Source organism: Ahaetulla prasina, chromosome 3, assembly GCF_028640845.1.
Source record: "Ahaetulla prasina isolate Xishuangbanna chromosome 3, ASM2864084v1, whole genome shotgun sequence".
Lineage (NCBI taxonomy): Eukaryota > Metazoa > Chordata > Lepidosauria > Squamata > Colubridae > Ahaetulla > Ahaetulla prasina.
The window spans coordinates 9,713,726-9,731,119 of record NC_080541.1 but is presented as its reverse complement, the minus strand read 5'-3'; the positions used below and the strand labels follow the sequence as shown (position 1 = coordinate 9,731,119).

Genomic DNA, 17,394 nt, shown 5'->3' with positions numbered 1-17,394 from the left:
AATCACACTTGGCCAATAAAGAAGTCTATTCTATTCTATTCTATTCTATTCTATTCTATTCTATTCTATTCTATTCTATTCTATTCTATTCTATTTATCAAATGTATACACTACTGATCACTTTTGCAGTGACATTAGGTGCTTTACAAATACAAAAAAATATATAAAATGCATGTAAAAAGAAAGAGACAAAATTAAAAAGCATAGCATCATTTAGATGTATAGTGTAAAACAGAAGTAGAAAAGTCCTTCCTTCCTTCCTTCCTTCCTTCCTTCCTTCCTTCCTTCCTTCCTTCCTTCCTTCCTTCCTTCCTTCCTTCCTTCCTTCCTTCCTTCCTTCCTCTCTAACACATTGGAATCACTTGCCCACTTTTGGACGTTATAATACAAGTCCTTACCATCAAGTTGTTTTCCTAACTCTTCTTGGATAAGTCTTCGCAATGTTTCTGTCGATGGAGGATCCCCCTAGGAGATTACAAAAAATGCCTTAAGACACCAGAATTTAAAATACTGGTGTTTATGAATGAGCTTAACTCCTTTCTTAAGCAATTAAGAAAGTTTATTCATTCTTTCTAAAGCTAAAATATGTAATACAGTAGCATTTTTTTAAAAAAGACTTTAGGAGGCACACTCTAGCATTTTCAAAGACTTCATAGGGCCTTCGGTCACAAAACTTGGAAAGAATAGGAGTAACTATTAGGTAATAATCCTAAATGGTTCCAGAAATGGTTAGGCATGCTATATCTACAAAAAGAAGTTTGAATCATTCATAAAGGAAGCATGAGCTTATTCCTCAATATTTCTCTATCTTAATAGCATGAACTGTAAATGCTATAATAGATCCAATTGGTGATGGCAATAGGGGTTTTGAAGGCATTTTGGGATGCTGAAGAAAACCCGAAACCCAAAGTTCATTTCTTCCAGAAGCTATTCTTCAAACTGGTCCTTTGCAGGAATTCCAAATACTCCAACCTTAGCAAATTCTCCATGGCGTCCTCAACAATATATGAAAATAACTAGGCTGCCTGTAATTGATAACAAGGAATGGTTCACATTGAAATGGATGTAAACGATTGGGTTTATGCAACAATAGTGTTTTTTTCCCCAATATTCAGTTGCATTTTTATATGGGATGAGTTAAAAAAAATAAAATACAGCTGATAAGATGCATACAGAGGCAACATTTGCAGACAGACATGATTCCAAAGGAAATATAATTAGGTCAGAGTTTGCATCGTAATATCTCCACATGTTCTATTATTTGGTTTTCTTGGGCCTCCTAGTGGCAGACATTTTGGGGTAGCCAACCCAAGGTACGTTCCCCCCCTAAACTCACTCTAGGCCCAGGAAATCCAGGTTGGCCTGGAGGGCCAGGAGGGCCAACTTGCCCCGACTCTCCTGACGGTCCTGAGGGACCCATTAATCCTGTGTGTCCTTTGCGGCCAGGAACTCCTGGATCACCTGGTGGTCCCTTCACTCCTGCTGGCCCTTTTTCACCTTTAGTTCCAGGATCTCCCTGATCAAGAAAAAAAAACAGATTGGATTGGATTAAACATTAAAAAAATCTGATTTATTTATTTGATAGATTGATTGATTGCCACTCATCTTGCTTCAAAATGGAATTCCTCAATAACAACAACAACAACAACAACATAGTTGGAAGGGACCTTGGGGGTCTTCTAGTCCAACCCCCTGCCGAGGCAGGAAACCCTACACCATTTCAGACAAATGGTTATCCAACATTTTCTTAAAAATTTCCAGTGTTGGAGCATTCACAACTTCTGGAGGCAAATTATTCCACTGATTCATTGTTCTAACTGTCAGGAAATTTCTCCTTAGTTCTAAGTTGCTTCTCTTCTTGATTAGTTTCCACCCATTGCTTCTTACCTTCCTCCTTCTCCTTCCATTTTCCTGCAAGTTCAGGGTCCATTTTTTTTTTAAAAAATCAACTGAATGTTTATCCATTGGTTGCTAGGGGATTAATTGACTGGCTTCTTACCTGAGCCTAACATCATGGGCTGAGACAGAAACTGACCCAAAGTTACCGATTGGCTTTCATGCCTTAGATGGGACTAGAACTCACAGTCTCCTGGTTTCTAGCCTAGTGCCTTAACTACTAGACCAAACTGGCTCTCAAATTAAGCAAAAAATAATAATAAATGTGATAACTCAGAAGAGACCCATTAAAAATGCTGGATGGATAGACCAGACCCTACTACTTTAAGGGTGTGTGTGTGTGTGTGTGTGTGTGTGTGTGTGTGTGTGTGAGTCGACCCTGCTTTCTTAGTTATTCTTGTCTTCTGGCAGCTCTGCGCTATATGCACACTGGGAACGGGCTCCAGCTGTTCCTCTGCCTCGCTGCTGTCTAGTTCCCTCTCTGCCTCCAGTGCAGAGCCCTTGCCTGAGCTTTCCCCAGCCCCCAGGGCTGGCCCATATTCCTCCCCAACTTCCTCACTGTCCGACTCTGTTGCCAGCTCTGCAGGCCACCGGCGGGCCACAACAATATATGAGAAACCCTAGAAATTATGAAATTGTAGCTGGGGTCATGATGAATTGAATGAAATTGATTCAGAAGTATGTTAAATAGCAAGAATGTGTTTACCTATGAGGGAATACAATGAGATTACATGTTATCTGCTACTGAATTGTCACGGAAAGCTGGCGCTGACATGTGACAGCTTGAGTTTAAAATTTTGGGATATGAATGAAACTCTCATACTTACCCTGTCGCCTTTTTGTCCGTGTTCTCCTGGACTCCCTGAGGTGCCCTGAAAAGAGAGGAGGGAGTCTAAAGAACAATGATAAAGCTAATTTGTGTGTGTGTGTGTCTCATCTCTCTTTAACGTATTAATGTGAAAGGGAAAATTAATTATATTGCATGAATTATAACGGTGTTTGTACTAGCAAGCAGATTTTTTTTTAAAAGAAAAAAAGAAACAAAAGGTTTTTTGCAGTTTGCAATCACTCTTAGTAGCACTAATAAATCAACTGTCAGCTTTGGAAGCCATACTAGGCCGAAGGCTTCCACGCTGCCATTTTCTCCTGTGTGGAAAAGTAGGAGAAAGGGGAGGTTTGGTACAAGGGGCCATTAGATATAATAATATTCTTCCTGCCGGTCAAGGTCAGGCCAGGACGGTATCTGGAGAAGGAGTGGTCGGAGGGATGTCTCGAGACAGGACGGTTGGCGATTGGAGCATGTGATCGGCAGAGGGATCAGGGGTGGTGGTTTTGAAGTGTGTTTCACTGAGGAAAAACCCGGATCTCCCAGATTCAGAGTTTCCCCAGTTGTGCCAGTTTACCTATCCTGGTAAAAGAACTTTGAAAGATGCTTGCTTCAGAGTCTTTACTTGAAGAGGGGTTTTCTGGAACACTGACATCAACCTTTTTGTGTGAGAAAGGCTGTCAGGCCTGGAAACCATATTAGACTTTAGGGTTCCAGACGCTGCCACATTTTTCCCCTGAGGGGAGGAAGGGGGGCTGAGGGGTATGGTAACATTCTTCAAGCGGTCAAGGTCGGATGGTGTTCACATCTGCAGGAAGAGTGGCAAGAAGATATTCGAATGAACTGGGAGAACGTGGGACCATGTGACCATCAAAGGGGTCAGGGGGGTGGGACTCTTGGGGTTTGTATAACTGGGGAAAAGAATCCGGAAATTCAGTTTTGGAATTTCACTCATCGTGTGCCAGTTTCCTCATGCTAGTAAAGAACTCTGGAAAACAATGGCTTCTGAGTTTTTTTTATGCAGAAGAGGTTTTTCTGGAACCTTGACAAAGGCAGAGATGGTATTCAGCCAGTTCGGACTGGTTCGGGTGAACTGGTAGCGGCAACTGTGGGTGGGGTGGGGTGGGGTGGGCCCACCTCGGTGTAATGCCATCCTATTTAGCCACGTTTTTGAGGCTGGGCGCATGCATGGAAGGCGTGTAGGTGTGTGTGTCTGTATTCAGCTTGTTGTGACCCAGGTTCCTGGACCCAGACTCCTGGACTCAGATGATTCGGAAAGTGAGGGAGAAGACCTGGCAAGCCCTGCTTCTCTTGGGCCCTCTCCCTCCCTGGCACCCACTCAAAGGGAGGAGGAGGGGCCGGCAAGGCCTGATTCTCCCGAGCCTTCTTCTGATTTGGCAACGCCCCAAGAACAGTTTTGGAGTGATGCAAGACTGCGCAGACATGACCGGCGCGTGCAGCAGAGGAAGTGTTGGGACAAAGCCAAGGAATGATGGTCATGCAGTGACATCTGCAGAGACTATAAATAGGAGGCGGGACTTCCTGTTTTTTTGTCTTGGACAAAGCAATGAATTTGCGCAGGCAAACTGTATCAATGGAGGGAAGAATATATTCGTGAGTAATTCTGGCCTTATCTATAATTTCCTCGTTATCTCCAGAGACTTGGCAGGCCCGTGGGTAGACGTGGCCAGGACATTTATCTATGTAAATAAAGTAGAAGAGAAGGCCTTTGACTGACTCTTTGTTGGGAGTATTGGGGGAGGGAAACAGAACACAGCTGGTTCAGACTGGGTCGTGTGAACTGGTAGCGGCAACTGTGGGTGGGGTGGGCCCGCCCCCACCCCTGCCCCCGCCCTGGTGTAATGCCATCCTATTTAGCCACGTTTTTTAGGCCGGGCACATGCGTGGAAGACCGGGCGCATCTGCAGAAGGTGCATGCAAGAGTGAAACGAGCGTACGTGTGCAGCAACTGGTGGAAAGAATATGTGGACCGCACCACTGGAGGAAGGTAATGAGATACATACCTCTTTCCCTGGGACCCCCTTTTCACCTGGTTCTCCCTATGGAAAAGAAAGATAAACTAGATTATGCAGCATGGCAGATAATCTACATTTTTTTAATGTTTGTAACTTTAGTGTGTTGGCTTAAACTCACAAAATACACACATCTTATAGTGGCCATGATTGAGAAATATGGACAAATATTGCAAATGACCAACTGCATGAAAAGGGGGCAGTCAGAAATGTAATAGTTTTTTTTTTTTTGAGAATCAGTTTTTCTTTTTTTTTAATTCTTGGTATATATTTTTTAATTTACTTTGTTCATCTATTTTTTTTCTTTCATTGACATGTATTTGTAAACACACACACACAATTTTGTATACCAAACAATAATACCGTACAATGGAGATTTTAAAGTTAAGCGATTCATTCATTCATTCATTCATTCATTCATTCATTCTTCCTTTGTATTTCACATTTTTAACCACCTATCTCTCTTGGAAATTTAGCTTCAGACTGAACCTTTATTGCATAGCAAATAAATATCAATATATTCCTCTTTCCAACAGAAAAGAAAGACCAATTTTGTCTTGGGATGGGAACTAAGTAGGGCTAAAACTAGGAGGTATCCCAAGGTAAATGGAAAATCAAAGAAATATCCTGGAAGATAGCAATGGTTAACTCCCTCAGCACGACTGTGAAGGAAGCTATAAAAATATTCTCGCAGAGGCATCTGGAGTTAAACCTGTCAGATTCCTTTTTCTTCTTCCTTGAGTATTCCTGCAGGTGCTGGAGTCTGCTTTTTGGATCGCTGAATGCCACTTTGCACTGTTAGCTGCGTCTCCAGGGCACAAGCCCGCAGCTTGCCTATCTTTGTTGATGGTGTCTTGCCATCTCTATTTTGGATGCCTGTGAGGTTACCAGTCATGGACTTCTAGTTAGTAGACAGGCTTGGCCATGGTGGAAGGTGCTGCTCTCTGGATATGTCCATACCAGTCGGCCTTCTCTCAGATTCCTCTTTGCCTTACCTTAATGAGGACTTCCTAATTACCCTACATTTTGTATTTTAACACTAAGTATAACATAACATAATAACAGAGTTGGAAGAGGCCTTGAAGGTCTTCTAGTCCAACCCCCTGCCCAGGCAGGAAATCCTACCACCATTTCCGACAAATGGTTATCCAATATTTTCTTAAAAATTTCCAGTGTTGGAGCATTCACAACTTCTGCAGGCAAGTTGTTCCACTTATTGATTGTTCTAACCGTCAGGAAATTTCTCCTTAGTTCGAAGTTGCTTCTCTCCTTGATCAGTTTCCACCCATTGCTTCTTGTTCTACCCTCGGGTGCTTTGGAGAATAGTTTGACTCCCTCTTCTTTGGGGCAAACCCTGAGATATTGGAACACTGCTATCATGTCTCCCCTAGTCCTTCTTTTCGTTAAACTAGACATACCCAGTTCCTGCAACCGTTCTTCATATGTTTTAGCCTCCAGTCCCCTAATCATCTTTGTTGCTCTTCTCTGCACTCTTTCTAGAGTCTCCACATCTTTTTTACATCGTGGCGACCAAAACTGAATGCAGTGTGGCCTTACCAAGGCATGATAAAGTGGTATGATCATCATCAATTTGCTACTTACAGGAAGACCTCGTGGCCCAATGAAACCAGGAACGCCTGGGCTGCCAGTTTCACCTTTGCTTCCTTTGGAGCCCTTGGGGTGAAAAAAGAGAAGACATAAGGAGCTCTGTCCCCCCTCGCGTCCATCCGAATGATGGCTTAATTAGCCGGCACTATCAGCTCTGGCAGCCAAATAGCAAGTGTCTGCCAAGTGTCTCTGTTATCTCCCTCAACGCCGATGAGTCACCCAGGAACAAACAGAACTTCAGCTCTTAGTTAAGCAGTTAATTTGCCTGCTACGAAGAGGCACAGCAGCTCTTGCTGCCTTTATATCCTGTGGGGTGTGGCTCCATGACTCAGCACTTCCTAGGCCTGCCCCCCCCCCGTGCGTCTGTTGTTCCCGCCTCTCCTGCCTATGAAACCTAGGGTCCAGACAGGCCTGATTGCCATCAGCTGGGTCTGGAGGTGTGGCCTGGGGAGGAAGAATCAGGGGATGGAGGCCTCATTATCTCTTCCACCTGGCCTGTCTCTGGCTCCTGGAGCCAGTGCTCCCGAGGTAAGTCCTGGTAGCCCATCCCCCTCACTTTCCAAGTCACTTTCTGGTAGGAGGCCCGGCTCAGGGGGCGCAGACACAACATAAGGGCTAAAGGAATCTCTGATCACTCTCGTTCCGAAAGAACATTATGTTCAGAGTCAAGAGACATCTTCTTCCCTAACTGACTTGCCCAAAACAATCAAGTAGTAAAGATTACCTATTACCTCAGCGACTATACGGCATGCAACAAACCTATTTATATGCCTTATTACTTGCATAAGAGATGCCGATGATGTCCCCTAAGCAAGACTTTGAAGAAAAATGTTAATTTTAGATAGTTCTTTGAGACATGTGTGCAAAAATGTGGAGTCTCTTGGTTCTTGTGACCACTTGATGTGGAGAAGGGCGGTATAAAAATCTAAATAATAATAAATAAACAAATCAATACATCAGACATTCTTCTCCTTTAGGGAGAACTGTAATTTAGGAAGAGGATGGATATTCTGCAAGTTTCAGGCTTTCTGTGGCTTCCATATCCACAAACTGATCCACTGGTGAAATCCATTTTTTTTTACTATCGGTTCTGTGGGCATGGCTTGGTGGGCGTGGCAGGGGAAGGTTACTGCAAAACCTCCATTCCTACCACACTCCAGGAGAAAGTTACTGCAAAATCTCCATTCCCATCCTACTCCAAGGGAAGGATACTGCAATTTCTACCGCACTCTGGGGCCAGCCAGAGGTGGTATTTGCCGGTTCTCCAAACTACTCAAAATTTCCACTACCGGTTTTCCAGAACCGGTCAGAACCTGCTGGATTTCACCCTGAACTGGTCTCAAAAGCAGTAATCAAAAGTAGTGATTTTTATTTTGAGATTATATTGCAAATGTATACATCAACGACTCCCAAATAACTCTGGCCGGCTTGCTATGATATTGATATTAAAACCATCCAGACAACAGAATATTTTTTATAATCTCAAAATGACTTTAAAAAGATACATTTTGAGCCTGGGCTGAAAGGATGGGACAGCAGATAAGATTGAGCTTCAATAGCAGTTCTTTCCTAATATATGAAAAATTCACCAATTTTGCAACCAGATGGGATTGTCGATATGAGAAGAGATATTCTTACAAGTAGTTTGGACTAAATGTATGTTAGCCTCAGCACATCAAAATGAGCACTTTGATTTGGCCTTGAAAAGCAACCAGGAACTGCTATACTTATCTTCACACATCAATAAGATTATAGACATCTTAAGAATGCTCTTTCTTGGAGTTTTGACAAGGGCAATTTGATTCCAATAAGAATCTGTCCAATTTTATCACAGTGTCTTGACCTTTAACTCCCCATAAATCCCCAAAGCATTCCTTCACATTTCTTTCCATGGATAAATTCTGGGATTATTCTGGTCTATTTCCTATCCACTTAATACTTTAGTCCAGTCCCTTGCTCATTTCAGATGAACCCCAATTAAATACTTTCAAAGGATGGCTGTCAAGTTTTCTGTTTCAACTGTTCTTATTTTAAAATCCATTATTATAGTATATATCTTGCTTTCCAGAATAAGGGAATAGAAGAGGGCTATCTCTTTCAGCAAAGACTGAAAATGGGAATTCCATGAACTAAACCAGATTAGATTCTGGATCCCTTCCTCAAAGGTAGCCCTGTATATCTTGGCTATATTCTCTATCTTCTGTGTCATCTGAAGAACACTAACTTCAAGAGCTTTTCTCAACGTGCAGCTAAAATCAGGGCCTATCATTCCTACAGTCTTGTTGTATACAACTATCTGCCAGGATGGGACAACTGATGCCTTTCATTTTATCATGCAAATGACACAAATAATATATGGTTAACTATGCAGATTAAGGGATGTGGTGGCTTAGTGGGTAAGATCAGTGGTGGGATTCAAGTCATTTAACAACCGGTTCTCTGTCCTAATGATTTCTTCCAACAAGCAGTTCACCAAACTGCTCAGAAAGTTAACAACCGGTTCTCCTGAAGTAGTGCGAACTGGTTGAATCCCACCACTGGGTAAGATGCTGAACTTGTCGATCAAAAGGTCAGCAGTTCAGCGGTTCGAATCCCTAGTGCCACGTAACGGAGTGAGCTCCCGTTACTTGTCCCAGCTTCTGCCAACCTAGCAGTTTGAAAGCACATAAAAAATGCAAGTAGAAAAATAGGGACCACCTTTGGTGGGAAGGTAACAGTGTTCCGTGCGCCTTTGGCATTGAGTCATGCCGGCCACATGACCACGGAGACATTTTCTGACAGTGCTGGCTCTTCAGCTTTGAAACGGAGATGAATACCGCCCCCTAGAGTTGGGAACAGCTAGCACGTATGTGCGAGGGGAACCTTTACCTTTATCTTTAACTATGCAGATTACAAAAGGACACCATGATGCATAATGGCCTTGCTGTAACTGCTGTGCCAAAAGTGCTTTTTCAAAAGACAACTGGACTTTCTTGAAGACATTTTGCTTCTCGTCCAAGAAGCTTCTTCAGTTCTGACTCTTGAGGTCTGATAGTTCCGACTGAAGCTTCTTGGATGAGAAGCGAAATTTGTCTTCAAGAAAAAAAAAACAAAGGAAGTCCAATTGCCTTTTGAAAAAGCACCTTTGGGACAACCATGAATGGCAGAGAATCTCCATATATATACAGCTGCTGTGCTGTTGCCTATGCTATTGTGAGCTCATACTTGTGATGGAGATGGTAAATGCAATACTTACTGGGTTACCTGCAGGACCAGGTTCCCCAGGTGCACCTGGAGGTCCAGTCTTGCCCTAAAGAAAGGAAGGCAACAATCAATCTCAAAATATATGAAGAACTAATGAATGGAACTAAAGTCCTATGACCAGAAACTCCTCTTCTGGATAATTTATTTTGGGCCACCACCCTTTACTCTAATGGTTAAGAGAGAAACTGTTCTGGCAGCCTTTGGATGACAAGCATCAGCCATCTGGTTTAATTTGGTGACCAATCACAAAATAATGCAAAACTTATATATGACATCCAAGATTGATTGTTTATAAGTAACTAAAGGCCTTTTTTTGTTAGTTCTTTTAAAACTCACACTCTCCTACTGTTCAGCAACATCCAGCTTCATCATGTTTTTGATAATTTTCAATCTCTACCAAAGGAAAGGAAAGGAAAGAAAAAGAAAGGGAAGGGAAGGGAAGGGAAGGGAAGGAAAGGAAAGGAAAGGAAAGGAAAGGAAAGGAAAGGAGGGAAGGGAAGGGAAGGAAAGGAAAAGGAAGGAAAGGGAAGGGAAGGGAAGGGAAGGAAAGGAAAGGAAGGGAAGGGAAGGGATGGGAAGGGATGGGAAGGGATGGGAAGGAAAGGAAAGGAAAGGAAAGGAAGGAAGGGAAGCGAAGGGAAGGAAAGGAAAGGAAAGGAAAAGGAAGGAAAGGGAAGGAAAGGAAAGGAAAGGAAAGGAAGGGAAAGGAAGGGAAGGGAAGGGAAGGGATGGGAAGGGATGGGAAGGAAAGGAAAGGAAAGGAAAGGAAAGGAAAAGGAAGGGAAGGGAAGGGAAGGGAAGGAAAGGAAAGGAAAAGGAAGGAAAGGAAAGGAAAGGAAAGGAAAGGAAAGGAAAGGAAAGGAAGTCTCTGCTCCATGCAATCAACATTTCACAACACCTTCACCATGATACAGCATACAATCTGTTCAGATTATCCTGAACCCTTGGATAGTGCAAGGTGCCTCCTAGAACCAGAACAACTCATTCACTAGGCAAAACAACTCACTGCTATTCCCCGAATTCCTCGGGGGCCTTCTGGTCCCGCAGGCCCTGGATCTCCCTGGAATAGAAGAGGGGAAAAATATCATACATCGTAGCCTCATTGAAGGTTAAGAAAGTCAGAAGTCACAGTTATCTTAGAACTCACAACTGATTCCTGATTTCAGAGAGCCAATGCTACTGGTCTTGTGATGGCCACAGATCCAAGCTGTTATGGAGGCAGCCATCTTAGAACATAGAATCATGGGGCTGGAAGGACCACAGGGGTCTTCTAGGTCAGGGGTCTCCAACCTTGGCAACTTTAAGCCTGGAGGACTTCAACTCCCAGAATACCCGAGTCAGAATTCTGGGAGTTGAAGTCCTCCAAGCTTAAAGTTGCCAAGGTTGGAGACCCCTGTTCTAGGTCAACCTTTTTTGAAAACCTCCAGGAATGGAGCTCCCACGATTCTGGGAGGCAAACTATTCCATTGATTAATTGTCAGAAAATTTCTCTTTACTTTTAGGTTGGATGTCCCTTTAACAAATTTCCACCCGTGACTTCTTGTTCTGCTCTGGTGGAATACGTCAATCCCCTCTTTTCTATGATGTATTCTATGACTATGTCAGTCCCTTCTTTTCTATGTTCTGCCTCTGGTGGTTTGAGAATACGTCAATCCCCTTTTCTAGGACTGGAAGACAGTTATCATGTCTCCCCCCCCCCCACCGCCATCTTTCTCTATACTTCCTTAGTCTTTACCTCTGGAGGTCATTTCAGGAACAACTCACATCTTAATAGTGCTTATTTGTGATTAAATTATAATGTTAAAACAGGGGGATGAGCTACGGAGTCAATGGGAGTCGGGATACAAATTTAATAAAATAAATCAGGCCTAGAGAATAAGATGACGGTCAAGATGATGGACATTTGGAAGGAAATTTTAGAAATATTGTTACTGTTACTACCAATAGTAACAGCTGACATAGAGCTTTGATTGTGCTTAATACTTACATCTTTTCCCGGAAGCCCCTCCCGGCCCGGAGTTCCAGGTTGACCCGGTTCTCCCTGTGATAAAGAAGAAGAATGGAGGATAGAAAAACAACCTTTAAACTACATGAAATCCTCCCCTTTTCAAATTCTACATGCCACGGTGAGAGGGGGGACGACTCTCAACCTGGTCATCGCTTCTTTGCCCTCCTACCATCGGGAAGGAGATATAGAAGCATAGCCAGCCACACAAACAGGCTGAAGAACAGTTTTCATCCATGGGCTGTCAGACTCCTGAATGAGAAATAACATCATAACTACATAGTACTTGCAGGCCGGCCCAATGTGTAACATGTTCAAACTGGTGCAATAAGACTAGGTGTTTGTTAATCTGATTTCTTGGGTTAGGGATTTTCTGTTTCCACTGTGAGTTGTATTGCGTTGGTGAGGTGCACTGAGGGAGCTCCACCAATCTCATTGTACATATGTTGTGCAGTGACAATAAAGGTTATTATTATTATTATTTACTTTATTCATTAAACATGAAACTCAAGTCAACTAAACATTCCAAAAGCCATCACAAATAACATTGACTGGTGCTGATGGTTGATGCGGGTTGTTGACAGTGTCCTAGGTATCAACCAAGTACCTTCTTAAGATATATGATGTTCCAAGTAGCGCAGTTTTTTGCAGTTCCACTGGTGTTATTGCAGGAAGCTGCAATTTGTTGATGTATCTTATAAAATTCTTGGACATGGTACCAAGTGCCCAGATGACAATGGGTATCATTGTTACATGTTTCATCCATAGCCGTGTAGTTTCGATGGCCAGGTCGCAATATTTCACGATTTTTTCCAGTTCTTTTTCTTCAACTCTGGCATCTCCTGGTACCGTGATGTCAATAAATTGTACATTTCGGTTTTCGACAAGTGTGATATTTGGCGTGTTGTGTTCCAAGTGACGATCCGTCTGTATTTGAAAGTCCCACAAGATCTTCACCTTCTCATTTTTTATAACTTTTTCCACTTTATGTTCCCATTATTATTATTGTTGTTGTTGCTGTTGTTGTTATTGTTGTTGTTGTTGTTATTATTATTATTCACTATCATGTAACTTAAAGTATGTCAGTGCTACTATATCCTTTCTTGTCTTCTTCTTTACTTCCTCTTTTATTGCTTCGGGTACTGGCTCTACTGGAGGCCTCAACTATTGTTAACTGATGTTGTTGTAGTGTGTTTTTGATGTTGTCTCTCCATCTTCTTCTGGGTCTGCCTCATGTTCTTTGGCCTTCTCCTCTTTTCGTATAGGCCTTGTATGGTGGGGAGGTGGTGGCTCAGTGGCTAAGATGCTGAGCTTGTTGATCGAAAAGTAGGCAGTTCAGCGGTTCGAATCCCTAGTGGGGCAGCTCCTGTGACTTATCCCAGCTTCTGCCAACCTAGCAGTTCAAAAGCATGTAAAAAATGTAAATAGAAAAATAGGGACCACCTTTGGTGGGAAAGTAACAGCATTCCGTGCACCTTTGGCATTTAGTCATGCTGGCCACATGACCACAGAGACATCTTTGGACAGTGCTGGCTCTTTGGCTTTGAAACAGAGATGAGCACCGCCCCCTAGAGTTGGGAATCACTAGCACATATGTGCGAGGGGAACCTTTACCTTTACTTGTATGGTATGGAATCCGAAACATCCTTTCCAGGTGAGCAAACCACTTTATTTTCTGTTTTTATATGTAGTCCATGATTGGTTCTTTGCCAATTCTTTCTTTTATGATCTCATTTGTGATTTTCTCTCTTCTGGTCACTCCAACAGCTTCCATCAAACATCTCATTTCCATGGTGTGGAAAGCCACTCCCCCCACCCAGAAGAATGTAATATTTTAGAAAATATTAAAAAGGCAGAATATTATATTTCCCCTAAAGGAGAAATAGAAATCTTAGGGGAGACAGAAACTCAGAGCTTTAGCTCCCTGCCCCCAGCAGATATTTGGCGCCTATTGAGAAGGACGGGGCCAGCCTATCTACAGAACAAAAGACCTTCAGCTCCAGGACGATGGGATTAAGACATGACCCTCCAGGACATAATAGGATTATCTAGCAGCAGAGTTCACTGCATTCAAAATCACCTGGAGACATTGCATGACCCTCCAGGCTTCAATCAAACTTGATTCAGGCAAACTGACCCCACATGGCCCCATGAGAGTCTGACTACAGACAATAGAATGCATTTCTTGCACAGGAACAGGAAGCTCAAGGGCAGGGCCCAAGACAGGGTATAAATAACCTTCATTCTCCACTCCGTATGGTCAGCTGCCCAGGACCTCACACCCATGTGGTCCTGTCCATCAATAAACCATCTTTCCAATCAGCCTCCATGTTTCCAGTGTCTTTCTCCCCATTTGGAACTGAACCAAATTCCATTGTTGAAATTTGTTTGTGTTTTATTGTTTGGCACTGGTAACGTAAGGTGGGGATGAGATGCTTCTTGAGATGCTCATACTACATCCTTTTCCCCAGCAAAATTGCATATCAGCTTTCAAGAAGGAACACAGTTTATTATTATTTACATGGCTTCAAACTCTACATTTTCTTCTTCAGAAATCCAGTGGATCCCATTTTCTCCACCCCAAAGATATACGGGGCAACAGTGACCTCCCAAAAAGGCATTTTTTGCACCCCAATTATACTTGTGCATATCCATATGACTTACTCTCATTCCAGGAGTTCCTGCATCTCCTATTGGACCCTTGAAACCCTGAAACAAAGAAATAAAATGTAAATCTGTAAATGTTCTCCCTCCAAAACTGACCCCTGGAAATGGCTCCTTAACCTCCTCCCAATCTTTGACTTAAGCGCTGTCCCCATATTCCTTTTATCTCTATATCTCACTATCTCATTTCCTTGAGATGGTGTCTACTTTGCTTCTAAGTTTAAAGACAGAGCCTGACACATACGGAATACAACACACACACACAGCAGTATTGGTGAGACAATATTTGGGCAATATTATTGGGCAATAATGGGTCCAATACAGTAGTGGGTTTCAATTTCGGCCGCTACCGGTTCGCTCGTGGGCACACACATGCACAACGCTTCTGCACATGTGCAGAAACATCAAGGTGGGTGGGCGGAGCCTCCTGTTGCCACCGCTACCAGTTCACCTGATCTGGGGCGAACCAATAGCAACCCACCACTGGTCCAATACAAGGTGTTGGTTGCTACCTTCAAAGCTCTACATGGTTTGGTACCAGGTTATTTGAAGGACTGTCTTTTCCCAGTCACCTCTACCCAACCCAACCTGAGGCAGGGAATATTACAGGTCCCCTCTCTTAAAGAACTCCATCTGGTGGGACCAAGAAAAAGAGTCTTCTTTGTGGTGGCTCCTTCCCTGTGGAACATCATCCCCATGGAGATAAGATTGGCCTCTGCTTTGACACTCTTTCTGAAGGTCTTGAAAACCTGGTTTGGCCAACAGATTGCGGGCCCCATGGTGGAATAGAGCCCATGAAGTAGTTCATTTGATTGTTGTTGCCGGAAAAGGGGAGTAGAGAAATTTTGTGTTTTTATTGTTTTTGTGTTGTGATTTTATGTTTCTAAGCTGCCCAGAGTCACGGAGAGTGAAACTATACATCAGCCACTCCACAACGAGTGTGATTTCCCTAGGAGGAAAAGTCAACGCTTTCCTCCTAACTGCTACCAGACAGTGCTGGAAAACTCTGAATAGGATCCACACCTTACATGGCAGCTGCCAAAACTTTACATTTAAATGGGGCAGAGTATCCTCTCCTGAATGTGACTGTGGTGCTCCTCATCAGACACTGGATCATATAGTGACCAGTTGTAGCAGGGGGGTCAAACTCAAGGTCCAGGGGTCAGATACGGCCAGCGGGGTGGTTAGATCTAGCCCGTGGAGCTGCCCTGTAAACATTGAAGGACCGGCCCACCGTGCCTTTGCCAGCAAAAACAGCCTCCTGAGCTCCTTTTTTGCTGGAAGACCACTGCAGGAGGCCACCACAGCCAAAAATGGAGCTCAGGACTGTGGGGTCCCGGTGCTCTGGGAGTTTGAGGGCCAGGCTGGGCACTTTCTGCTGCCTAGGGCTTTGGACAGCCTGCACTGTTGTCTGCGGTCCTCCACATGGTCTGATAGAGACAGGGAGCAGGGGTGGGTTCTACTCACCTTTACTACTAGTTCGCAGCGTGATTGTGCACGCTTGCTTCTGTGCATGCGCAGGAGCTTCTTGATAACATTGGGGTCAGTGGGCGGAGCCTCCCCCCCCTGGTTTTACTACCGGTTCGCAAGAACCAGTCCGAACCAGTGGCAACCCACAGGGAGGCTTCTCTGGAGGAGAAGGGTTTGGTTCTCTCCCTGGTCTCACCTTCCTCCACTGGAGACAGTGGATTCCCCCAGCCTCACTCAGGCCACCACAGGCGCCCTCAACACGAGTGATGTCGAGCTGGCCACGCCCACATGGCCACTCCCACATGGTCCCCCTGAGGTCAAACACAAGCCTGATGCGGCCCTCAATGAAATTGAGTTTGACACCCCTGAGCTATAGCCATTTGAGAGCTTATGCAGGAGGAAAAGCAGATTTTATCCAACTAACGAATACTGTGCTTAATTGGATAAGTGGCCTAGATATTCATACACAAAACAAATGTCTATGGACATTCTCAATCATCCAGGTCATGGTTGTCCCAAAGGTGCTTTTTTCAAGAGGCAACTGGACTTTCTGGTTTTTCCTTGAAGACGTTTCGCTTCTCATCCAAGAAGCTTCCTCAGCTCTCTTGACGCTCTCTCAGAGTTGAAGAAGCTTCTTGGATGAGAAGCGAAACGTCTTCAAAAGAAAAACAAGAAAGTCCAGTTGCCTCTTGAAAAAAAGCACCTTTGGGACATATATAAAACACTTATTTTATTTTATGAGCTAATGTATTTTAAAATGTAACGTATAACTTAATACAGAACTCCTTGAATTTTTTTTTACATCTTCCTCTTATGTGTATCCTATCACTATGTATAGAAAGAATAACAGAGTTGGAAGGGACCTTGGAGGTCTTCTAGTCCAACCCCCTGCTTAGGCAGAAAATCCTATACCACTTCAGACAAATGGTTATCCAATCTCTTCTTTAAAACTTCCAGTATTGGAGCATTCACAACTTCTGGAGGCAAGTTGTTCCACTGATTCCTTGTTCTAACTTTTCAGGAAAATTCTCCATAGTTCTAGGTTGCTTCTCTTCTTGATTAGTTTCCACCCATTGCTTCTTGTCCTGCCCTCCGGTGCTTTGGAGAATAGTTTGACTCCCTCTTCTTTGTGGCAACTTCTGAGATATTGGAAGACTGCTATCATCTCTCCCCTTGTCTTTCTTTTCATTAAACTAGACATCCTAGTTCCTGCAAACATTCTTCATATGTTTTAGCCTCCAGTCCCCTAATCATCTTTGTTGCCCTTCTCTGCTGTGTTCTTTTCATACATCATTACTGCTGCTATCTGTGTATTTCATGCCATATGTTAAATAAATAAAAATGTTTATTTCTTCTGTCCCGGACTTACCGGTGGTCCTCTGGGACCCTCTTGGCCTGGTAGCCCTGGTTCTCCAGGCTTACCCTGAAATAGTCAAAGTACATTTAGAATAGATCCTTGCGCTGCTAAGCCATAAATCAAATTTCCATACTGCATTGGCATAGTTTACACAATGTGCAATGCCACACAAAAACAAACACATTCTGACCGAACTGTAAACTTTTTGATCAGCAATAATGTAGTACTGTTCTTATTCATATCCTGCCTTTATTTATATATATATATATATATTAATTATTTATATATTTTT

General features: G+C 43.3%; 1 protein-coding gene across 1 annotated transcript in view; it reads right to left on the bottom strand.

Moving 5' to 3' along the window:
* The window catches only part of COL22A1 (collagen type XXII alpha 1 chain), a 316,045-nt gene that overhangs the window by 17,906 nt on the left and 280,745 nt on the right, over nucleotides 1–17,394 (bottom strand). Inside the window, exons 53-62 of the mRNA XM_058177405.1 lie at nucleotides 17,115–17,168; nucleotides 14,276–14,320; nucleotides 11,594–11,647; nucleotides 10,613–10,666; nucleotides 9,599–9,652; nucleotides 6,358–6,429; nucleotides 4,747–4,782; nucleotides 2,724–2,768; nucleotides 1,337–1,516; nucleotides 399–465 (exon numbers count right to left, since the gene is read on the bottom strand). Of these exons, the coding sequence (XP_058033388.1) occupies nucleotides 399–465; nucleotides 1,337–1,516; nucleotides 2,724–2,768; nucleotides 4,747–4,782; nucleotides 6,358–6,429; nucleotides 9,599–9,652; nucleotides 10,613–10,666; nucleotides 11,594–11,647; nucleotides 14,276–14,320; nucleotides 17,115–17,168 (661 nt within the window). The remainder of the gene's footprint in view (nucleotides 1–398; nucleotides 466–1,336; nucleotides 1,517–2,723; nucleotides 2,769–4,746; nucleotides 4,783–6,357; nucleotides 6,430–9,598; nucleotides 9,653–10,612; nucleotides 10,667–11,593; nucleotides 11,648–14,275; nucleotides 14,321–17,114; nucleotides 17,169–17,394) is intronic.